Consider the following 26,229-nt stretch of genomic DNA (forward strand, 5'->3'; position numbering starts at 1 on the left):
TCCCTGTCACTAAATTGCATGCAGCTGTATCCCTGTCACTAAATTGCATGCAGTTGTAACCCTGTCACTAAATTGCATGCAGCTGTATCCCTGTTACTAAATTGCATGCAGTTGTAACCCTGTCACTAAATTGCATGCAGCTGTATCCCTGTCACTAAATTGCATGCAGCTGTATCCCTGTCACTAAATTGCATGCAGCTGTAACCCTGTCACTAAATTGCATGCAGCTGTATCCCTGTCACTAAATTGCATGCAGCTGTATCCCTGTCACTAAATTGCATGCAGCTGTATCCCTGTCACTAAATTGCATGCAGCTGTATCCCTGTCACTAAATTGCATGCAGCTGTATCCCTGTCTCTAGCAGGACACTTAAAGGCGTGTCTGAAGGTGAATACGAAGATTGGCTTTCTTGCATTCTCATCCACATAATCTAAACCTTCAACTACCTGTGTAAGCCTGGATACGACAGAAAAAACGTCTAAAGTGCAAACTGTAAACCAATGGTACGCAAAGAATTGATTCGATTACACATAGTATTGAGTTTAAAAAAATATTACAACATTGCTTCCGCATTTGATGGCTTAACCTTAAGATAAAGCTTCATATGTAGTTTCTTTTTGGTTATGAAAATGTATTTTAGTAACTGCCGAGTCTCGATCGATTTTTTGAAAAAAAGAAGATAGTATATTTAAATTTCCTTCTTTGTGTTTATCCAATCATTATTGAATTGACAGCAACTTGAAGGTAACAAAATTGGTTTTGTGGGGCATACTCAATTAGCTGGTTTCGGAAAACTCAACTATAAATTAAGCACTAGCCTGCCAGCAGATGGTAGAATTATTTGAAGTCGAGTCATAGCCTACATGGTGATTTTTGTGAACAAAGTACACAATGTTGCCTCGCAAAAGCAAGTACACAACTACGATTTACCAGCAAAGTGTTTTACTGTAGGTTGGAGTTTAAACAAAGACATAGTTACTTGTTGCTAATGCCAGTGAAAGTTATGTCTGGTGATAACACTACTATTGTATTGAATACTACTAGCAACAACCAATTTACGTTTGCAGCAAGTAAGTACAATTCATCATTTCAGTTGCTTTGATTAGTTACTTTCTGTAATATAGCATTGCTTGCTTGATATTGTGAATGTGGCTTTTACAACCTGTAAAATTTTCTAAAGCTTCACTAGGCTGGTTATTTCTCTGTTATCTTCAATAAAAATGTTGTAGAAGATTTATTGTGTTGATTCAACTCTTGCGTAGGCCTAAATACGCAATCGCAGCAGAAAAAAACTTACTTCCAATCCAAATGAAACAGCACAAGGTCTAATCTAGCTTGTCAAATTTCTACCAACAATAATAAAACTAAGAATAATATGCAAACTAATGAAAGTGTTTGTGGTTTAATATTTTTTGTTGATAGACGATTTGATCATTCTAGTTTGAATAAACTTTTTTCAACCTTGGTTTATATTAGTACCGTATGCCGTATATACACTATTTTTCGCAGCAGACAAAATAAAAGGTTTCTCTCTCTCTCTATCAAATGTAGGAATAAATATGTGCTCTAAAATGAAGTGTGTTCTGTATAAAAACACAATAAACTGTGTCCGCCTCATCCAAACTTTTTCGAAAGTTTTGCAAGAGCAAACCCATTCACAAAATCATCCTTTTTGAATTGCTTCAACGTATGCAGACGATTCAACGTTTCATCTGAAGACGACTACAAAGTGTATAGAGACGCATAATTGATACAAAATAATAATTGATTTGATGCCTAGGAAATCTTGTCTAAAGACACGTTTGATTTTATGATAACAACACGTCGCCAATAGAGGAAGACAGGTTGCGATAAGTTTCCAACAACGTCACAGGATACACAGCTTGCTTGGTGGAAACTGGCTTGTCAAATTATAACCCTTGGGATTTTATGTTTGGTTTTCAAACAGATTTCGTAGACTAGTGAAGTGATGATTTTAAGTTAACACCACGTGAGATTGATCAATGACCGACCAAATAAGCTGTGGAGTGTGGAGTTGACTTTGCTTTGAAAAAGCAAACAATTTTCCATCTAGTGCACGTAATAATATTTAAGAACCTGTTATTATTGAATGAAATACAATCTTCGTAATAGATTTGTTTTGCGAAATTTCAACGATGGTATTTGACGTCATTTCGTACTTTACGTTGCAGAAAGCCTCTCGATTTGTAAACTCAGGAAACTCTTAGTTTAAATAATTGCTCGTGCGAGGCAAATGAGAAATGATCACAAAGATGTTGTATACGTGTGGTTTTGATAATGAAATTGCAACGTGCAATTTTGAATCTGTTTTGTTTGTCTGATTCAAGCGCAAGGCTGCTGTTATATCTCCCAACGTTTGTTGAAAAAAAAAATGATAAAGTTTGTACGTAATGTTGTAGCCAGTTGTCTGAAAACCGCTTATGTGATTTAAACAGTGCTCGGCCTATAGAGTTGACCAATTACGCACGACAGAATTTTAACACATCTTTTAACTTACACTTAAAATGAGCCAAGTGCTACCTCCATGTTTCTGGGAAAATGTTTCTAATCTTGAAAATAAACTAGGCCTACTTTTTTACCCTAAGAGTTTCTTTAAAGGGCCGATTTCGTCTGAAGCGTCTTAGAAAAGCTATCGATACATATTTTTGAAGTAAGCATTTTCTTCAATATGAGTTTCTTTTTAAAGAACCAAATATATGAAAACTACTGCATGTTTGTCACTACTTAGTTTTTCTCAAATTGCCTCTATTGACGTAATGACGTTCATAACTGGTCATTTTTGTTTCAGTGTTTGTTAGTTTATAGTTTTTTTGAAACACATTGATTTTATTTTAAAAACAAATTTTCCCAAAAACAAACACAGCTCTTAGTCGGTTTGGAGTTACACTTAAAACTTTGTGCTCCGACAAGAAATAAAAAAAGGAAGTTTTTTACTCATTTTCTATTGTGACGTCCATGTCAAACAATTAGTCTTAAACTAGGGGTGTACGCAAGAGGGTCAGCTTTTGGGATTAATTACCCCATTGACTATGACATCTTCATTGTTTTGTATGCTTTTGTATGATATCGCTTTAGTAGGTAAACCACCTTCTGCTTTTCTTTATCGCCATGTTTATTTTTTTTCAAATCAATGTTTTCAAGACCTATTGTATATGGATATCAACCTTCATCTTTGAAAAAATCTCAAAACAAAAACTTTGAAAACAAAATTGACCTCTACAAGTGATTCATCAACAGTCAACCCTGACGTAAACATGCAAGAAAATTTCAGCTTTGTCATTGGGCTACTTGCCTGCTTTCGTTTTGTTGGAGAATAAAATCAGCTATCACTACAATTAAAAGTAACTTAACTATCTTATTGCAACAATATAAAGTCCCAGCCCCCTCATTTTTTTCTGTGTACGTGCCTAGTTACAAAGAGTCAGTCATTCAGCAAACCAGCAAGAAAATATTTTGTCAAACAAGGTCTAAAATCATTGCTTTAAATCCACCCTTGGACGTGTATGGATGATCGACCTTTGAAGAAATTACTAAAATCTTGGTCAAACAATCGCACCGACTATTTGATAACATAAACAAGCAAATTACATATAAAAACACAAAATCAAATAAAACTGGCTTTGTATCGAGTTGTTGGGGAATGCCTGTGTTCGGTTTGACAAGACCTATTCTGAAGCTTAACATTGGCATTTTTACGATCTTGTAAAAGCACGAAATCACAAAAGGCCAGCCATCACATCTAAAGTTCCTGCCACGAGTTAAAGTGTTTTAGTCTTGTAAGTCAATAATTGCATCCACTACGTTCGGCTGCGTAGAACTGTTTATAAGGCAAGCCAGTTTCAACCAACATTGGTTAAATGCACACGCTTTTATTAAAACCATTGTACAGTAAATCCAGTTCACCATCGTTTACAAAAGTATTAGTTGATGGAATGGGCAGTATTTCGTAGGCATAGGCTACACCGAGATGTGCTGCTTATTGTTTTGTCTTGATAATATTTTGTCTTTTCCAATATACACTTGAAGCCATATCTGTCACTGCAGTTTTATTTTTTAATTAAAATATTTTGAAAGAGTCTATTGATTGATTTTCTGAACAACGTTTTCAAAAAACAACCATGCATTTCCTGTAAACCAATATTTTACCAATCATTTATGTTTTTCCCTTTTCGAATAGAACGAAATTTGAGATAACATGAATTGATGTTTGCAGAATAATCTCCGTTAATGTTTGATAATAATTTGTCGGTTGTTTTGCTTCTATTTATGAAACGAATCATCTTTCATTATCTGACTATTGTTTGAACTGACGTCTTCAGCTCGCACAACAAGCAAAAGCAACAAATTACGTTTTGGCGCGGTTGCTTTGCCTCGTTTGCAAATTTTCCTGTTTCATAACATTGAAGAAATTAAATCCAAAATTTTATGATGACATCAAATACGTAATGAGGATCGCCGGTATGTTTTCAAAATCAGCAGATAAAGGTTACGAAATCTAGTGTAGTCAAATTTTGGACCTGTTTTTTTTAGCTTGGAAGGTAGAGTACTCAATAACAAATTTTGTTTTTCGGGTAGGTAAAGCAATTGTTATTGTTTCATCGTTTGAACACATCGATGACGTTTTCAGGTTGACGCCTCGCCTGTGTTTAAATATAGTTTCCTAATTGATTTAAAGATCAGTGTTGTGACGGGTTGTTCAAACATAAATCGCAATATTTGTTTGTTTTTGTTTATCCAGCATGTGGCTGTCTACAAAGCCAGTTTGTTAAACCATCTCAGGCTCAAGAACCCTCGAGACCGGATATGATCCTTTTAGATAAAGCGATCAGACTTAGTGTTACAACATACCATAATTTCAGCAACATTTAATTTTTACTCACATGCTAAACTTCGATTGTAATCATAAAACAGTTCACTGAATGAGAACAGTTTCATACTACTGTGCACAGGGCCGGATTTAGCCTAAGCGCTGCCCTAGGCAAATACGAAAAGTGCCGCCCCCCCAAAAAAAAATTTTTCGATGGTGCGCTACGATTTATATTTTCAATTCCTTACAAAAAAGTTATTTGCACTGTTTATTTGAATACATCAATGAATGTCATTGTATAATGAACTAATTGTTTAAAATCGCTTCCGGCGGTTTTTTTTTTTCTTGCAAACAAATCAATAATTTCTTCAAAGTCTGTAGAAACAAGTAAAGATGAGTTAATCCTCAAAAATAAGAGATCATTCATTGTTTACATACTTTAAGCATCAAGGCAAGTACACAAAATAGCCTGCAAGTTTCCCATCAACCTAACATTGACTAAAAACATTTTTTCTAAGCTCCTTTAAATTTACTAACAGTGAAACAAACCGAACAAAGATCAATCAAAATTGCACAAAGCCTAGTCCTCCATACTAAGCGAAACAGATAAATAAAAGAAGCGCTAAGCAGCACATATTGTTGAAAATCAATCAAGCGTGAAGTACTCTAGGGGCGATGACTTGCCATACATGACTTGCCGCACTGTTTATAAATGTGTGTGATGTGATAACATATTTATTAATTGCTACAGTATATATCTGTTGTGAATTGTTATATTCACGTACAGTATTATCAATGTAATATATTCGTATATTTTGCCGCCCCCAATAATTTGCCGCCCTAGGTAACTGCCTACTCTGCCTACTGCTAAATCCGGCCCTGACTGTCTGTGCAATAGGTTATATGCCTGCAGTATTTCTATTTCTTGAACATTAGAATTGGTGCTGCCGCACTTACAAAGTTCGTGGTCGTTGATTTTAAATTGAATGGTTTTATGAACGAAATCTTATTTTAAAAACGTATTTTTGACAGTTTTAGTAATTTTAGTCATTTCACTTTTTTTTGGTCGGTCCAAACAACTAAAGCTTGTAACTGTTAATTTTACTTATGCTATAGGCTATCCATAAGTTTGTACTATTATTTGTTTTTTATTGGTAAAAAGATTAAAGGGATACTAAAGGAAAAACCTGACTTGGCGATTTTCCACGTTCTTTGTGTTTAACATGCTACCATAAAACGATTTTCAATAAAATTTTGCCCCATTGCGGTCTGATCACCATTGCGCGCGTGGTTTTGCCAGAGCTTTCAAAACGAGATTTGGCCTGAGCAGCGAAGCGTGCGACCGTACAGTTACGTCACTAAAGACTATAGCAATCAGCTAATCGCGCAACAATTGTTACTGCCGGCGATTTGACTGTAGGCTATGTATGTATGTACATCAAAACAACACATTTCAACATCAAAACATCAGACAGTTTGCTCAAAACATCAGATGTGGTAACGTGGCTTTTGTTATTGCTGTCTTTAGTGACGTATTCTCGAGCAGTGTTTGCACTTTTTGGTCATTTTGAAAAAAATGAAAATAAATGAAACATTGGACTTTGGGCCTTACCAGCGCCATTGAAAACAAATTTTTTTCGGTAATTTTTTTAAATGTATTCTTGAATGTTCAGTTTACTCATTTTAATGCTTAATTCCTGTTTGAAATTTTCATTTAGTATGCCTTTAAAAAGGTTATGAAAGTTTTCAAAACCTTAATTCTGTCAAGGAGTAGACAGTTTATGGATTAGGCTACTTAGTACACATGATATAAAACAGAAATAACATTAAAAAAAATATTACAATTACTACAGTACATGGGCTATTGGAAATCTTCGAAAACGTTTTTCAAGAGCATAAATAAGTAAATAAGTGTTTTGTCATTTCAGGCCAAATCCCTGATCAGACAACAAATATAATTGTGACCACTTTTGTCGCCATATTCTTGGTTGTTGGGACTGTCGGAAACGTTTTAACGATGGTGGTGATTCTGAAGACAAAAAGTTTGCATATTCCATCAAACTTCTTCATCTTGAGTCTCTGTTGCTCGGACTTAATCTCAGCTCTAGTTTGTTCACCTCTGTGGCTCTACAGAAGAACTTGGGGCTTCCATGATTGGAAATGGTCCGAACCATTATGTAAGTTGTAACCAGGGCTGTCCGGCTGGATTTTTAATCGTCAGCAAGAAATAACCACTCTGGCATAATACAAAACGACAAATACTAAGATTGTTGTTTGCAATCAAGTTTCAAAATATTGCTTCTTATTCTCTTCCATTGCACTCTAAAACAGAAAATATAGTTGCTTGCTCATGTCAGTTTTGTTTCTTTGGAAGTCATCGTTTGGATTTCGATCACAAACTTCGGCAATAAACAAATTTCAAAGTTAAATTAAAAACAAAGTGTCTTTTACCAAACTAAATATTTCAAATAAAGATTGTAACCGGCTTGCTCTGGCACCTTTTTCGACTCAAAGACAAATCGGCCTAATACATAAAACCAAAACTCCACTACTTGCAATATTATATCGCAAATCCACTGCGTTTGTACAAAATTATCAAATTTTTTCACAATTTAAATTATAGGCGTGATTTGTAACAAAAGGATATCCTTATATATTTATGGTTATAGAATTCTATTTGAATAAGGACCTTATGATGATCCTCTTTTTAGGGTGAAACAGGCTGTAGAGGTTTTAAAGCGTCATAACTATATTTGATGTACTGTAAATCGCTCTGCTTGGCATTGAGCACTTTTTGTATTATTAATAGTATTTATTGTTTATTATTAAACAAATATTTATAACAAATGGATAACAATGAACCATTGTCGGTGGGCAAACATTATTCAACATGAATTAAAATGTTAACGTTGTAACAGCATTAACTTTTGTTTTGTTGTCATGATTTAATTTTGGGTGGTAAATACGAAATTACGTTCTTTCGTTTACATAGATCTACGGTATTAAAATGTTTATTATCGCTAGAACATCAAAATCAACACTAATATTCAATCATAGTGTTTTGGGGCATGCTTGTTGTATTTATTACGTAACCTACAATCAACTGTCTCTTTTTTATTAAAATATTATGGCAATTGTTATTTATAGTTGTTGTAAATGTGTCGTTTAGAAGTTATAAATTCTTAAGACAGAGATAAAAATTGTGACAAATGCAAAACACAAGATAAGTGTTGATTGTGACAAGATGCTCCAACAGTGTTACAGGAACTCTCGTGTATTGGCTTCAAAAACACGCCGTAGAAGCCAGATGCTAATCCACCTGCTGTTAGTTTCGTTTGTTCAACATGGTTTTGATTGCGTTACTATATTTATAAGCTACCCTTTCTTGGGGAATATTTTTCTTTCTTAAACGGCCTTCTTTCGCTATTTTGCAACGTAAATTGTCGAGTACAGTAGAAACACGAGTCGCTGAAACCGAAAGCTAATCCTCGTGTGGTAGGCTACTCTCAAGCAGATCAACAACAAATGACTTGTCATAACACAGTTACGTGCTATCTATGAGTGTCAAACCTTGGTCAAACCCACTAATCTTCAAGGTTCGAGCACACTGCTTTATCATTCGGATAAACGGTCGTTCAATAAAATGATCTGACTCGACTGGAAAAGACTTGATAGTGTTAAGCCGCTGTTTAACTTACACAATCAATCTTACACGAAAAAATATTGAAACAAATCAGAAGAGTCTATCTGCTGTATTAAAAGCAAACTATTCGTTACAAAGTTTGCGTGGGCATGACTTAACTTGTAAAGCCTTGGTTAAGCTAGTTGTATCTATACAAACGTCTTTTTTCTAAAGATAGCAATTCATCAATATTTGTTTTCAACGCTGCCCGTTGAAATTTAATAGAATATCAAATGAGTAACCGGCTGATTAGATGTTAAGTATCCTACATTTTGTCTTCAACGTTTTCGTGGCTGTCCATGAAATTTTGTAACTGTGTTGTTCTATTTGAATAAGCTAAAGATGCTTTTATTACGAAGAAATCGATTCTAAATAAATTATGCTAAGAAGTGAGATTGTTGTGCAAGTGCTAGTATTCGATGAAAGCAAAACTTCAGTACCACCTGTGTTGAGATACAGTTCATGAACATAGAATTTCTTGACCTGAAAGTTTGTTTCTGAAGGTATCGTAGTAACATAGATGAGTTTAAAAATTTTCAAAATGCAGTTTGGTTGTAACTAGATGTTGAAAAATTAAAAAAATTAAATATCAATTAAGCCTTTCTAAATCTTCTGAGCTCTAAATTTGCACAGATCTTTTGACATACATTAAAATTTATAATTGAAGCTAATTTTTAACTTATTAAGTGCGTAATTAATTTTATGTAACTCACTTTATTGTGCCTATTTAATTTCGTCACTGGCAGTATTTTTTGTTGAATTATTTCTTGCTCAGATCTTTGGGAATCCCCATGTCAATAATATGCTATTGTTCAATTTCCTTATGAATCTATTGCTTTATCTTCTTGTCTTCACTGTTGCGTGGGTGTCTCCGGCTACTATTGTTTTCTGATGTAAACGCATCACTCTCGAGTGCCTTTTACCATTTAAAAATTATTCAACTAGTTCAGGGGTGTCCAAACATTTCCTCAGGCGAGCCAAATTTCCTAATGCAAAAGTGCCCGCGGGCCAATAATAATCTCCGATAAAAACGTCTGCACACACAAATATGTTGAGCCGAACAAACTCAACGTTTTCTTTGTAAACTTTAGCATTTCTGGATTTTTTTTTATCCAGCTGCTGATAAAACAGCACAAGGGAAATATGTTGCTGTCGTCGCAGTAAGCTCTTCGTGACTTTGGCGTCGCAGTAAGCTCTTCGTGACTTCGGCGTCGCAGAAAGCTCAATTTGCTGCAGGTGAGCTGGAGCCTTATCAAGGTTCACGCGAAAAGAAGTGGATCAACAAATCCTTTTCAATTGCAGCAAAATCCTAAAAGCGGTCGTTGAATTCGTTACTCTTCAGAACAATAGCAGATTTCACAATTATGATGCAATATAATCATGGGCTCCGTTAGAGGGGGAGCCGCGGGAGTGATTACCCCCACCAATCAGAGTGGGGGGGTAACTGATGCAAAATTGCCCCCCCCCCCACTAATGTAGAGATAAAAATTTCATTTTTAATATATTTTTTACTTTAGTGTTTTGTTTTCATGTTTTTATTTTGTTGCACAACTTTTGAGGTTTTTGCTTGGAAACTCCGACTCGCAAGACAACGCCAAGTCATCCATGGCCAAACCATGTATCCTGTCACAAATATACGTACCGCATCACAATGCGCTATGTGTGACGTCATAGTTTCTCACTGCTACAAACTGTTTAATTTCGCTTTTACCACTCACGAACGAAACCCACTGCAGTTGCACTGTTTCAATGTCTCCATATTTTCGGTTGTTGTAAAAGTTAATGCATTTTAGCTTTAAGAAAATGAAGCATCTTCTGACAGGTGTCAAACCCACAACAATGCTTGATATGAACGACTCGGTTACATGTCTTGTAATACAAAGAAATTTATTTTCACACGAATCAGTTTAACTAGCTACGGTATATATTAGCTATACAATTATGATTGAACTCACTCGTGTGAAAATAAATTTCTTTGCATTTTAGCTTTTATTTTATTTTTTTCTGACTTGAATATAGGCCTAGACCCTAGACTAGATGCTGAAACTTTTTCTTTCACTGCGGATGTTATGGCACAGGTTATCGTGTTGTAGGCTATTCATGCAATTGTAAATTAAGTTATAGAAAGCTTTGACTTTAACGCTTTTGATCTTTTAAATCTAACATTTAGCGTCTGAAGTGCAAAATTTGGAGGACTTGAGCCAAGGAAAAATATAGAGAGGAATTTTTGCGTACGTCGTACGTACGTACGTTGCGTACGTACGTACGTCCCCTTTTCCAGTCAAAATTGTCTAAAAACCTCAAAAAATGTGGCAACTGTTAAAGAGCTTTTGCTCGCAATTTTAGATTCGTTGAAATAATTTTTCAATTTTAAATCGTACTGAAAGGCAAAAATTTTGCGCCTTCGGCGCGAAACAAGCAGCCTTGATGCTGTATAAGAAACTGAAGCTTTCAGTGATGCGAAGGAGGGTCTGAGGGGCGACCTCCCAGAAGTATATGTGATGCGATAATCCAACAAGCCCCCTGTCGATGTCGAAACACGGTTCCCGCCCCTGCTTAAATTACCCTCCCACTCTCAGGAAGTCTCCGGAGCCCCTGAATATAATAATTTTAACTTTTTTCCCAGCTTTTTTCTTGTTTGAGAGAAAATGTTGTTAGCTTTTTAAACATAAGTTACAAGTTGAATTGGTATGATTTATGTGTGTCTGTGGCCAAACATACCACACGTGAAATAGCAGGCGCGGGCCATACAAAAACGTATCGCTGGTCGGATTTTGGACACGCAGAACTAGTTGTTCACTATGATAAAAAAAAATACATCTGTAGTCGTCCATGTAATGTAAATAATGCATCTTGTTTCTTCACACGTCATAATTGCGTCTTCCTGACAAAGGGGAGAGTGCATAGTGAAATTAAAAGCGATAAAAAGCTGCGATTACTAAAACGACTATAGTTGTCTTACGCACAACCAAAGCGACCGGATCGAACAACAATTGTTGCCATACGCTCTTAAAAGGTTTACAAAAAAAACAAAAAACAGGCGTACAATACAATCGTGTGGTTTGAGACAAACTGTACTTTTGTTTTTGTACCTTGGAATAGAAACTTTAATCAAAGCTGCAGCCTTCTTCCTGACGTTTGTCAACAGAACGTTGAGTGTTTATTAAAAATGATGTAACATATTATTCTGTGCAATTGTAGCCTACAGATTGAACGTTTTGTGAAAATCATTTTTTCCATCAAGCTTGTTGATATTAAGGCAGTACTTTGGAATGGCTATTTTCTACAGAATTACAGTGGACTATGCCAGATTTGAAATCAATGCAACTTCATTGTTGAAAGGTTAAATTTGCTGCTGTGTAAGAACACTGTTGAACCAGACGTGATTTCGTGTTCAAAGTTCAAACGGCTTACTCAATTTCTCTTAAATTTACATGTGATGATTTGGCTATTTGCTGGCACTGCTCATCCAGATCTCAAAAAATAACCAGTGCCGTTACGTAACATGATATAAAAACTAATTGTTTTGCATTGAATTTTTGCCTTATTGACGTTGTCGTGATGTTTCTCTACAACCAGGTAAATTTTATTGGATTGCCGACTTCACTACGGATTACGCCACTTCTTTCCACATTGTATCCTTTGCGGCATTGCGCTTTGTTGCCATCAAGCGACCATTTGCAGTCACCACGATAACAAAAGAAAAAGTTATGATATACACTGGGTGTCTTTGGCTGATCTCAATTGCAGTCGCCATGCCATTGGTTAACTTTATGAGTGTTGAAAACATGAGAGGTAATGTAATTATTTTTAGTTAGCTAGGCTACAACTCTCTCCTTTTTAAAGCGATTCATGTTTGAAGCATCGTTAGAAAAAATATTTCATGGCAATAAATTAATTTAAAGCATCGGGTCAGCGATAACTCAGCACCCATACTGATGTAGATAAAGTACAGTTTACAGTGGTATTGTTAAAATATCTCAAAAACAGCATTCATTGACTTCTTTTGATAAATTTGTTGGATTTTAATATTTGAATTTGATGAACAACATGCAACCTATTTATGCGTCTTTTTACAAAACAGAAGCAAAATGGTGATATACTAGATCAGGGGTGACGAACCTTTTTGCGGTCGCGGGCCACTTTGTCAATTACACATGAGTTATCGGGCCACACAACTTGTTAATCATAACCTACTATGAAATCTTTTAGAAGCGACTAAGATTTTATTCATGATTGATTGATTGATTGAATCTTTATCCTCCCACTGGGAAAGCGTCTTGCACAGCTTAATCCTGGCAGTTTCGCATACTTGTAGAGGCTTTGAATCACTGACGCAGGCCCGGTCACCGAGATTGACAGAGTGAATTTTCCGATTGTTGAAGTCTTGTTGCCTGAGAACTATTCCATCCATTAGATGCCGCTGAATGGAGAGCATTCCTTAACGTGCGTTGCTCAAGCGCACACCCCGAAAGTCGAACCAGTGCCTCTTGATCTTGAAGCTTCTTCGTTCCAGATGTGACGCGCTAACCAATTGAGCTATCTGGGCGGATATGAAAAGTAACAAACGGCAGATGAAAGTAATAAAACCCACACAGTTGAAATTATCGTACGCAGAATCGAAACATACAACAGAAAAACATAAAAACAAATCAACTTTAGCAAAAAGGAAAGAGCAACAGTAGCCTACTTGCACAACAGTACTTGAGCAAAAAGGATAGAGCAACAGATAATGAAGACAGTTTAATTTTCGAAGAGTTTGCTGCTTTTACAAGAGTATGATTTCTTCTTTTTTTGGCTCTATCCTTTTTGCTCAAGTTGACTAAATGTTTCGACCATTATGCTTCGAAACAACAAATCAGTTAATGAAATTTCTTTTTCAAACAACGAACAAAAGCACATGCGAGTCATACAGCTGAAGCTATCTAATGCAGCATTGAAGCATAAAATATTAAAAATTAACATTAAAGCATTAAATTTGTTTGCTTAGTAGGATTTTTGGAAAGTTTTTTGCTTGACTAAGCATTCAATATTAGGTCGAACAGACAATGTGGCAACTCTCAACTGCATAAGCTACTAAGATTTTCATCTTTCATATTTCATTTTCATACCGATATCGCATGATCAAACTTCACAGATTTTGCGTAAAGACTTTGCTGGTGAATAATACAATGACACAAAGGAAAGGTGTACCAGTGAAGGCATAAAACAGCTTTGAGATGTTTTTGTCTTTAATGCATGAGCGATTGTCAAATTGTTTTTGCGGGCCGCACAAAATTCTTTGACGGGCCGCAGGTTCGTCACCTCTGTACTAGATGAAAATTGTGATGTGACTGCCTTTGTTGGTATCGATTTGGTTTAATTGTTTGTTATTCTCAGCACTGTAACTCAATCTAAACTTACAGAAAAAGACGAGTTCGGCAACAAGTGGCCTTCGTGTTCCATTTGCAGCGAAAAAATGTGTCTGGAGCAATACAATCTCTACGTTTCGATAACAAGCCCACTTCTATTCTTTCTACCGGAATTTTGTGTGATCGTGCTGTCATGTAGCATTGCAAAGGCTCTTTTAAACAGGCGAAGGTTAGTAAAAATTAATTTAATAGAGGGGTTCATTAAAATGTTTATTACTGTTAACCAGCATCATCATTAAGTATTTGGAAAAAAACATCATACAAATAAAGACGTTTTTAAAGTTTTTATGAATGAGAAGAACGCAGCATTCATAGAATAGGTATAGTAGTACACTCTTCGACATGGTCATTATTGAAAGATGTAATAAGAAGTTATATGGACGGTAGAAGGCGAAGAAGAAACAAAAAGATGGAAATGGTAAATTTTCTCCTGAAAGTGACTATAGTTATATTAAAAAAACGAGAAAAGCAGAAGTGGACATACACGGAAAAAAGAAAAAAAGCAGCTGACTTGGAGAGTAATCTAATATGAAAAATTCATAAAAAAATATGGTGTGGTAGGAAAAAATGGATTCCAATTCAATTCTTCTTTAAAATATGCTAAATCAGTTTTATTGTAAAACAACTCAAATTTTCTATAACAGTGTCATCAAATATAAGAAACCATACTAAAAACAACGGCATAAAATTCTTATCATTTTCACTGTATAATGAATGGCCTATTTTGTTTTTAGGTGGAGAAAAAAATTCTCGACCATATACAGTATAAATGATCACATGACTCCTTATCACTACCGTAGTCACCGAGAACTTCCTGACGTCATCTATAATGCTCATGCTGTGTGCCGAAACTCGAGTCATGCCCAAGAGCATGGAACTGTTCACTTCAGAGATCACGAAACCCACGAGACACATCATCTCGGTTCCGCAAGAACTGACGCAACGTCGCATCGTCGTACGCTCTCCAGATCTCACGCACTCGAGCAGCAATACCAGAAAGAAAGAAAGACATTTACTCAGCTTAGTTTGATCGTTGTGGCTTTTATCATTGGCTACATACCTCAAAGTGTATACCTCATGTGGACATCAAGTGCCTCTTTGAATGAGAGCATGCAAAGTACAGACTATTGGTTCGGGGTTATCGCTTATTTGTGCTTGAGGCTAAGCGAGTGCATGAATCCTGTCATGTATAATTTAGGTTCAAGTAACATTCGAAATGCCTCTAAAAAACTTTTTAAAGACATCTTTCGTCGGAATTAATCTTTTGCTGTTATAGCCTACCTTATATTTTAATAAGAAGCTAAAAAATGTGCATTTTATAAACGGCAAATCTTGCAAAAGCACTTTGAACGAAATCGTTTTTTGCCACTTGGATAAGTATTTGTTTTACAGAGAAAACTGATCCAGTTTGTTGTCTGAAGTAAGGCACATAGATTTTGTGTAATACATTCTGTTTATTGTAAATTTGCTGGAAGAGCAATGTGATGCTACGAGGTTTTTGTCGTTTGTATCAGGTTTGCATGTATAAGTTGTTATAAATGATGTCATTTTGTGTTTTTTTCGTTCACCGATTCTTTTTCATAGAAATCTAATGAAACGAAAACAAAAACATGGTTGTAAATACACAAGAATCCGAAGCAGATGCTAAAGTAGCAGCATCAACATTCGGTTCAATTAAACACCTACATTTTTACTAGTTTTGGTGTTGTAATGTTTATTCGAATTAGATCTAGCTTGTGTGTCAGTTTTTCATAGAAATTATGTTCTTATAAGATATTGCGCTTTCAGGAAACGTGGCTTACTGCTTTGGTTACATATCATATTTTTAAATATTATTACATAGCTTTGTGTTTATATATTGCCTTTGATTTTTTACCTTCTCTGGAAATGTGCGCTCTGCTTACTTTTCGTTCAGTTGCTTTAATAAAACGGTGTCTCCAGTTGAGTTGCTGTTTAGCAAGAAATAAATCATACCATATTGTTCAGCTGTAGCTAATGTCCACATTTTGAGTGATTGTCTTTTTTAGTCATTAAAATATTAAAGATCACCTAGGTTTTAAAACAAAACTTTTAAACTCGCATGAATAGAACAAGTTGATCATTCATAAATCTGTTAGTGAACATGTTGGTAGTGGCTAAAGTTACTCCGCCATTACTTTCAATTATTTTGACTTTTAGTGCAGATAGTCGCCAAATTTATTGGCTTCGTATCAACTTTGACAGCTGGTTGAAGCGTTTCGGTAATGTGTTGTTTATTTTGCTGAGTCTATAAAGTTAATCTCAAAGAATAACAAAAACGGTCGTTTTCATGTAGTAACAAAAGAAAGATTATCACGTTTTTGTTCCAATAATCCGTAGTGTCTTCGCTGAACAAACACGGAGGCTGCATCGGAAATATTTATCAGCGTCAGGTTTAGTGGTTTAGGATTTTTTCAATTGAGAAGCTTTTTCAGGTCCTTTAACATCCAGCACATCTATTTCATCTTAACAAGGATATTTATATTTTATTCTTGAAGTCGATCAGTAGCCAACTTGGCTACTTGATAATCGTCAATAATATTCTGTAGTAGCTTTATTCTAGTTTTGAAAAGTTAGAAATATGCTACTGCTCAAGCTTGCTTGTTACCGAAGATGTCATGTCGAAAGCTAATTGATGAAAATGTGACATTCGTTCATGCATTTAACTAACTCCATACGTACCATAAAAATTAAACAAGTTTTCATCACTCTTTACTGTAAAATAAATTACAATTAAGCAAAAGGTTGAAAATTCTGTAAAACAGTTTGACACAACAAGTGAAAATGACTGCATGTCGACAAAAACTATCAGGTACTGAGGTGCAAAAATGTAGCTACGTTAATATGCTGCAAATAAACGTAGCTACAATACTTAACTGAGTTTAAAGGCGGGACAACACGATGGAAAACATTAACAAAACAAGCAAGGTCAAACGACTTTCTCGCTTGAAACAAAAGAATACAAAAAATGGGAGGTTAAAAACTGAAAGGAATCGATTGTAATCTGTCGGCAAAACAAAGAAGATTGAAACAAAAGCGTGCCTGTACGCCCTGAGTCGACTGACAAAAGATTGGGTTTAAAAACCAAGGAAATTCAAACAACGCTTTTAATCTTTAGCAACTAAAATGCCTATTAAAGGAAAGGGGGGAACAGCAGTGTCTTGCTATTGATTTCCTGGTTTGTAGTTATTGATGTAACAATAATATTAAGTTATCCTCGAAGACGAGGGATAGTCATCATGAACATTAAAGTTATGTTTATTTATTTTGTTTTTGTTCTATTAAACCTTTAATTTTTCTGTTGAGCACAGGTAAACCATGTAGGCCATTGTTACTTCGTAATCATCGGATTAGCTGTTGAGAAAAATAGTTTACTGAATTTTGGAAAGGAAGATATTAGTTTTGCTTCGGTGTAGCGGATACTCACACATTTCCTGAAAAATTTTGAAGACTCAAGTTTGTAGAAATGCCAGCTTTTTTACCTGAGAATACATCACCAGACATACGGGCAAGCACTTTGGCCCCAAGGGAACCGTATCACATTCCAGGGTAAGTTTAAGTACGGTAACTTAAACGCAACAATACTGGCAAAGTTGCATTTAAAATGACAAACCAGTGGACATTGTTATGGCGGTCTACAAAAATCACAAAAGTTTGTACTTTTGTTCCACACAATTCTCAACGGTGGTTGCTTAGGGCAAGACGTAGGCCTATTACTTTCATAAAGGCTTCGAGTTGTTTCAAATGCATAATTGGTAGCCCGATTTTTTCATGCAAAATGTGTGCTATGCTTTAAAATAAGTCATGTTGGATTGAAATGTAAAACCAGCTCAGTGGCTGAGTGGTTGCCCTTCGACTCTAGTGCTGGTAGTGGTAGATCTGAAATCGATTCCAGGTTGGGTCAAACTAAAGACTTTAAAAACGTTACCGATTGTGTTCTTTCTTGCATAACGCAGTAAGAATAAATCAGTTAATAATGTGGTGAATAGGCAAAAGTAGGCTACCCTAAAAGGTTTTCAGGGCAAAAGTACCCTGTCGCTAAAAGACGTTAGCTGTTGCAAAGCGACAATAAATAAAATCATAATATTATTATTATTGAAATGTAAAGCATTGAAAAAGATAAGTCTATGAAAAGGTCGTAATTTTGTTTACGTAAGTCTGCTGCTGCCATTCAAGAAAGGTGCTAGTAAGAGTTGGAATTAGTGAAAAAAATAATGTTAGTAGCCTATATGTAAAACTTCATCTAAAAGCAAACTTTTGAAATATCTTTAGATATGCTGGCTATAGACCACAATTCAAATATCAATGCAGTGAAACGTTTGGAGCTTCTACTCATAGATTACTGACTTCTGATGGTGTCAGAAAGTCTGGCAACTCTGTTCTACGATCAATTGACCCTCCACGAGCCCAATCGTGTACCCTCGGGTTTCACGACGTCCCAAAAGTAAGACAAAAATTGAAATTTTGCTTAAACTTCAAGTTATTCATAAACAGGGGCGTTTAAATTTGTATAATTACGTTCCGTTTTGTATAAATTCTACTGCTGACCAGTCAGGGAGATTATCACCTAGAGTTCCGGCTCCTAAACATGATTCGCACAGAATATGGAAGAAAGTAGGCTACTAGCAAGCTCTTCAAATAGGTAATTGCCTATAGAAAAGGAGTTCTATCTAATAACAATCCGCAATAAATGCAAACGCATTGCATCACATTAAGACTCCGAATAATACTGTATGCAGAATTTTCATTCAGTTTCCTGTGGCTTCCAGAAAATAAATTTGGTCAGGAGCCAATGGGTGCAGTAGTCTAATGAAGAGATCCTCAAAATTTACGTTATCGTGCCTGTTTTTTCTCCAGTCTAAAGCTGTTGGTCGTCCACAGTGTGATGCGAGAACCTTCGTATAGCAAATTAAGTAATGATTTGTTATCACGATAGCCACACTCTGAGGTTTTTCTTAAGAATTTTTTGCATGGCTTTGCAGAGTAATCTTGATGATATTAAATATACTTAAGTACAACTTGCTTGTGTTATAAGTCTGAATGAAATCCGAAACCATTTTCCGATTGAATCTGAACATCTTTTATCGCCTTTTTCCCTAAGGAACAGCATTTTGGCTGCTGTTCAGTGGATACGCTTTATTTTGGTTTGTCGTCCTTCAACATATCAAAACTCCATTCTTATATTTTTGTTTCAGTTAACAAATGAAAATTACGATTTAGCAGAGATACTAAGTCGTAGACGTACAAAATGGGGAGATCATTTATTTCGGCCAAATATGCGATCAGGATACTCAGGTAATTCTATAGGCTATGTTAAAGGAGGTCCATTGTTTAGTAATCGATACTGTTTGTATTGTTTGGTGGGTATTAATTAAAACAAAATATGCTGTGGTCTCAAATAATGTTTAACCTGTTAATGCATTTATTGACTTAGTTATCTTTTAGTCTACTCTAGATCCATTAGACTAACTACAGAAGGGCAAGCAATTTCCCTTTGTTGCTTCATGGTAGCACCTACGCGAATTAGCCTAACCCACGTTACCACGTGAGACCTAGCCTGTGGTTAAGTTTAACATACAGTATGTAGAGTAGACGTTAAATCAATGAAAAAAAGATCTGGTAAGAAGTGTAATCATGAGCAAAATACTTTATATAATTAAAAAGTAAGTTGAACGATAAAACTAGTTAGATGTATCCTATTGGTTAGACAAATTCTTATGTGATAAAAATGTGGCAAAACAAATGCAATCTTTAGTACAAGAGGAGACCTAAGCCTTGAATGTCTAAAAAGTTGATCTCAGCTTTCACTTAATAGGTGATGTGTATATTGTTGCAATGCTAGCTGCTTTAATATAACAATGTAGGTTCTTAATTGTCATAGTTATGCTTATGGTTCCTTACGTCTTTTCAATGTAGAATTGTAGATAACTCCTTTACATAAGTTGTTTAATTTTTTTCTTCTATTTTTGGGTACAAACGTCAAAGTTCACTGCTTCTCCATTACCTCACCTCATCCAATTACATCGAAGTTTTGTACCATATTCTTGAGTGTGATTTCTACGTTTTCTATGTTTTCTTGTTGGCTACAGTTTGGTTTATGTAGGCTACTGCTTAGCTAATCGTGTACATTTTATTTGTCACCGTAAGCCAATTTACTGGGGAATGATCAGTGTTTTCGTCTGTGCATACTTGCTGCTGGTTTGCCTGATGTAACTCCTACTGAAAACGTACTTCAAAAACAACACGGGTTGTGTTCTTTTGTGCTTGAAAAATTGGTGATAAGTAGGAGTGAATTGTAGTCCCATCGCAAAGGTATAAACAACAACTGTACGTATATACAATAGGGTGGAGTGAACAATTTTTTTCTTTCAAATCAAAAAGTCTAGTTTACCAAAATTCGGAGTTGACCCCAAAAACACCTTCAAACACAATTTTGGGTCGGTGCCCCCAAGGGGGTGCAGGCACACCCCCTCTAAAGTTAAAAAAAAAACCAACTTTATAAAAAAAAAATAATATCTCATTAACCACAGACGATAGAAAGTCGGTTGATGGCTCAACATCATCAGAAGGTACAAGTTTATATTACCTTTAAGAGAAGTATTTTTACTAAAAGCACTACAAAGTGGTCATTTTTGCAATAATGTAATTTACGTCAAATTTGGTCGATTTTTGTATATTCAGTTGATATTTTATGCTTAGTACGGTGTAAATGCGTACAGTGGCGCTTGGCTACAAAACCGCATTGTTAATGACGGATAGAGCAGGTGCTGCTATTGCTACTGCCACTCTCAAAGCATTTGGTATAGTAACTGACGTTGATTAATCACAAGTTATTGACCGAAGTAAATTAAGGAGAGAACGACAAAAGTACAGAGAAGCAATTCAGAAGGAAGAAGAATTGCAGTTCCATATTGTGGATGGACTTTATGTTGATGGGCGAAAGGATGCCACCATTACCAGTGTGAAACAAAGGAGCAACTATCATCGAACCAGAATCATTGAAGAGCACTATGTAGTTATCGGTGAACCCTTTGAATTTTACATCACGCATATCACACCAGAAAATGGAACTAGACAACAAATTGATCAAGCCGTGTATGGTGCAATTGAAGGCACAGCAATGGAAAGCAAGCTAAACATCATTGGGACAGACGGAACAGTAACTATGACAGGGAAAAAATCTGGTTTCATTACTTCCCTTGAAAAAAAGCTTGGGCGTCCATTGCAATGGGTGGTGTTCTTGCTGCATCTCAATGAGCTCCCTCTAAGGCATATATTTCAAGAATTAGATGGTTCAACAAGTGGTCCAGAATCGTTTTCTGGAACAATTGGCAAGCAATTGAATGGAAAAGTGTCAGCTTGGGCTGTGGCGAATTTTCTGCCTATCTTAAATGACGAATTTCCTATTCTTCCTGATAAAGTAATTGAAAGTCTCAGTAGTGATCAGTATTATGCTATGCAAATGTGTCAAGCTGTTATGACAGGCGTAGTTACACAGGATTTGAAATACCTTGAAGTTGGTGGATTATGCCATTCCCGTTGGTTGACCTTAGGATGTCGAATCTTACGTTATTACGTTTCAAAGAAGAGGCCTTCAAAGAATTTGCGCACTTTGGCTGAATACCTTGTTCGAGTCTATTTTCCCTGTTGGTTTCGCATCAAATATCATCATAGAATTACAGACGAGTCCAAAAATTTTTTCTTTATGCTAAATGCCATTTCTCATTTTCCAAATGTACTGGTAAACAACGTTGGACTTAAAGTTTTACAAAACAATGCTTTTTTTGCCCACCATGAAAACATAATTTTGGCAAAGCTGTGAGATGATGACCGAAGCATTCGTATCACTGCAATAAACAAAATTCTTCAAAGCAGAAGTCAAAGCATCCATCAAGAAAGTGGTTCTGCTAAGATACGAATGTTCATTCTTCCGAAGTTAGATGCGGGAGCCAAAGCCTATTACGATATGTCAAGTTTAGACCTTTCCAATTTTCACGAGCCGCCTGCAGTCAGGAACATGACGAATGAAGCTGTGCAACAAATTATCACAGATAAACTTGAGCTAAACCATCCCTGCCATAACCAGGCAGTGTAAAGGCATGTGCACTTGGTAAGTGAAGCTGCTGCAAGCGTTGAAGGTTTTCACAGACGAGATGGCATGATCAGACAAAAAATTAAGTCTTGTATACTAATGCCGTGCTTCAATACCAAAAATCAATTTAATGTCTGATGAACAATTTGCTGAAATTTGATTTATGATAAATTTGAACTTAGTCGTATAACTTACACGTAATTGAACATTTTTACATCAGCTCACTGTAGTTAAGTGCATTTCTTACAGCAGTTTTCTTCGCTAAGAAAATTGTAAAGTAAGTATTTGCCCAAAGTAGACTAAAGTACAAGTTTGCCCAACGTATTTTTTTTCTGCTTTAGAAAAATTTTGCCCATACTTTTACTTCAACACACGAATTTTTTAAGTGATATGCCAAAATTTCACACAAATCTATCTTCACATTTTTCAAATCAAGGAAAAACTTGCTCAAATAATTTCTCAACTTTGCACCTTAGAGCGAACACTGCATTACAGTTACCATTTTATGATATTCATATTGTTAAATGACAATAAATCTGCTTGATTTTTCACTTCCATGACACATACTAAGCACAAAGATTAACTTAATTTACAAAATCAACCAAATTTGATGTAAATTTACGACTAAAATTACATTATTGCAAAAATGACCACTTTGTAGTGCTTTTAGTAAAAACACTTCTCTTAAAAGTAATATAAACTTGTACCTTCTGATGATTTTGAGCCATCAACCGACTTTCTATCGTCTGTGGTTAATGAGATATTATTTTTTTTTATAAAATTGGGTTTTTCGAACTTTAGGGGGGGGGTGCCTGCACCTCCTGGGGGGCACCGACCCAAAATTGTGTTTGAAGGTGTTTTTGGGGTCAACTCCAAACTTTGGTAAACTAGACTTTTTGATTTGAAAGAAAAAAAATTTTCACTCCACCCTAATATACAAGTATCAACAACTAAAGACGTCACTTTTGTTAAAATACTGCTTTTCACTAGTATAATGAAGCTTGACCACAGCAAAAAATCTGCATAGGCTACAACAAGATAAATTGTTAATGAGTTTAGCGCAGACAACCGATACTAAGAGAACATATCGATCATTGCAAATCATTTTTCTATGTAAAATTGAACTGAACGATTTCAGGTTTTGTTCCAAAAGCTCACTTTTCCAGTTATCACTCCAAAACGTATCCTGAAATATGCAATGCTGCTTTGAAAGACTTTGCTGAGGACCAAGCAGCTTCTGAGGAAACATTGCGTTCCCTTCACTGGACAAAAGAAATGCAAGAGGCTGACAATTTAACAAGTTCTCAACGAGACGTACGTAGCATATTTTTACTGATGAAAGATCTGAGAGGGAGTAAAGAGAAACAGCCAACAAACGATATCAAATTTATCACATTTTCAGCATTTTTGTTCTTTCTCGCAAAGTTATATTGGAAGCAAACAAATGACATTTTGAAACAATGATTTGTTTCGAAATGCATCACTTGTAATATTAGTGGAGTTATTTTCAATGTTGTCAACTTACAGTTATTTTGTTGTAGCAAAAGAAGAGCTCAAACGAAACCTATCTAACTTTGTCATTAACGCAGAGGATATTCACATCACGCAAACTCCCACTGAGAGCTATCAGCAGTTCATTGCCTCCTTACAAGTCATCAAGTGCGTTTAAATCTGATGAATCACCTTACTTTTTACCAGAAGAACACCCAAGAAAAAATTTTAAATCAGGTATAGCTTGCACTATTGTAAGCAAAGATAGCTTAAACATTGTGATCCATCATCTACTGTCCACTCAAACTGTTTTCTTCGGCAAACTTGCAATTCGAATAACTTTCAAAACTATCATTAGAAGCAATTGCAAATTATAAAGGAACAATGTGGTAACTATTTTAAGGCTTGATTTAATGGTAAATTACACAGAAATTTCCAACTTGCAACTGTTTTTAATGTTAATCAAATTAAAAAAACTCCAATTAGCTTCAAGAAGAGTTTGCATCTTTGAATGGCGATAAACTAAAAAACTCTTTAGGCTACGGCTACGCTATCATATTAGATTGAAAACTTAAAGGAAATAGATCTGACAGTTTCTTCCATCCATATTCTATCAAAATAATGTATTTTAAAAATTTAGGCTTTGCTGGACACGTTCCATTTTACAAGGACTTGGGTGGGAGCGGATATCCCATTGTTACAAATCACGCCTTGAAAGAATTTAGTCGGGAACGCGGTCGAATATTTTCTTCCGAAAATAAACAAATAGATCCAAAATTTCTTGCTCAACCGCAACCGCCCAAAGCAGGCTTGCCATTTTCTACGCAAGCTGCACGAAATCGCATTTTTCTTGTGGAATCTGGGCTCATTCCGAGATATGCTGGATACGTACCAGGTAAATCTAAATTTATCATGGCTTCTACCAGAGCTGCCTTGTTCAAATACTATATGTTTTTTACTTGAAATCAGGAAAACTAATTTTTTCTTAAAAAATAAAACCTAGCCTAGGCCTACTTTTGAATCCGTTAGTCTGTTTGTAAGTTATTTCGGTACACACTGTCCATTCATATCGCCAACCGTGGTAAGAATTATTTAATTACCAATATGCTTTTGCATATTGGAAGTACTGTCTCATGACCATTGTAGAGTAGGTGCCAAACTTAAGTCATTAATAAAGTCCATACAATTCTTACTTTTATAGTGAGAACCAGGTCTTAGTCTTATACTGCAATACCGGTGACAAAAAAAAAACTCGATAAAGTATTTCTTCTCGTTGTTATGTGACAGCTTGCTACTGGTTCAATTTAGTTGGACTGAAGCCTAAAATCTAGACAAGAAAAAAGATTTAATAATGACACCTACGTTTTCAGGACAAAAGTACCGGTTTGGACATACATTTGGTGACTCCACTGCAAACCCCTTGAAAATACAGCCAGTACCTCCAGCTTCTGTTCCGGCATTGTCGTCATAATGTAACAAGACCAGTGTTTTTTTTAAGGTGATTTGGGGGACCGAAACAGTCCCCCAAATTTCTCCAGCGGTTTCCCAAAATTTGGACTTGCAACTACAGTAGAAAAGTAATGGTTGTTTCTCGCTATGTCTTGTCGATAATACGAATATAGCTTACGATCAATATAGTTCACGTCCGGATAAAAGAATAAGTGGAGGTACAGCTAACAGCTGAATCAAAGAGTTATTCACAAAAGAAGTGCACCTTCGATACTCGTCAATGTTTATTTCTGATTTATGGCGCATAATGATCAGTTTTTACGTGCGGAAACATAACAAGCAGAAGCCAACAAGCACACTTTGTTTGATTGTGCAGCAAACTTATTTGGCGGCCGTGTTGGGCAGGCTGTTTGGTCGCTGCCACAATCATTTAAGTTGTGCCTTGTCGAATAATTCATTTTATGTTGCGTTGACCGTTGATTGCATGTAGTTATGGCTATTTTTTGGTATTTAAATGAAACACTTGCGGTCTCTTAAAACTACTTAGCGGTCACCCAAACCAAACCTTAAAAAAAACCCTGAACAAGACCATCAGATTTTGTTAGATTTTTCTTATTCCGTTCACAATAAATATTTGTACAATAATTAATATTCTTTTAAAATATAATTTGTTTGTTAACGCAGTAGCTTACAACGCGAAGCGCTTTCCCGACAGCGTCATCTGTATTTGTTTATGTCACGTTATTCAAGATATTTAGATAGACAAAATAATTTGCGAGCGCTCTATTTCCAAGCTCATCTATCTGGTGCTTTGTAGCATCACTTAGGCTCTAACCGGAACTAACCGGAAATGTTACTTCTTAGCTCAATCACTTTAGGAAACCTTTCGCTATTCTTTTGCTCTTGATGAAGAGAACAATTTGGTAATATTTTTAATGTTTTCGTGTAAAAATTTGAATTTAGTACTTTTGTTGAAAGATTTTGTACGAGACCTATATTTGCAACAGTATTTTATTTAATTCAATTTTTCGATGTTCCATTGCTATTTGCCGTCATATCCGAATATAACAACTCAAGAAAAAATGTAACGTTATTAATAAATCATTGTAGGTACCTAACAATAAAAGTCACCTGAGATAAAAAAAATTCAAAATTGTTATTTTAAATTAAATCAATAAATACTGTAAGATTAATTTTATTTTATACTCGTGTTGTTTTTTGTTTTTTTCTGAATGCCGATAATAAAAATGAATCAAGC

General features: G+C 35.5%; 2 protein-coding genes across 2 annotated transcripts; both read left to right on the forward strand.

Annotated features, from left to right (window-relative positions):
* The first annotated feature begins 474 nt into the window (after positions 1–474).
* LOC145776045 (growth hormone secretagogue receptor type 1-like) lies at positions 475–15,856 on the forward strand. Its single transcript, XM_082587455.1, has 6 exons — positions 475–503; positions 952–1,070; positions 6,757–7,005; positions 12,090–12,305; positions 13,916–14,090; positions 14,656–15,856. Exons 2-6 carry the CDS (start codon positions 989–991, stop codon positions 15,179–15,181), a joined length of 1,248 nt encoding a protein of 415 aa, XP_082443581.1. The 5' UTR covers positions 475–503; positions 952–988; the 3' UTR covers positions 15,182–15,856.
* Positions 15,857–17,260: 1,404 nt separating this feature from the next.
* LOC145776790 (ciliary microtubule inner protein 2B-like) lies at positions 17,261–26,229 on the forward strand. Its single transcript, XM_082588018.1, has 7 exons — positions 17,261–17,488; positions 18,212–18,383; positions 19,135–19,234; positions 23,170–23,345; positions 23,621–23,759; positions 24,163–24,417; positions 24,893–26,229. The coding sequence occupies exons 1-7, from the start codon at positions 17,406–17,408 to the stop codon at positions 24,991–24,993; spliced, it is 1,026 nt and encodes a 341-aa protein (XP_082444144.1). The 5' UTR covers positions 17,261–17,405; the 3' UTR covers positions 24,994–26,229.

The sequence above is a fragment of the Aplidium turbinatum genome, chromosome 1, assembly GCF_918807975.1.
Source record: "Aplidium turbinatum chromosome 1, kaAplTurb1.1, whole genome shotgun sequence".
In the NCBI taxonomy this organism is placed as follows: domain Eukaryota; kingdom Metazoa; phylum Chordata; class Ascidiacea; order Aplousobranchia; family Polyclinidae; genus Aplidium; species Aplidium turbinatum.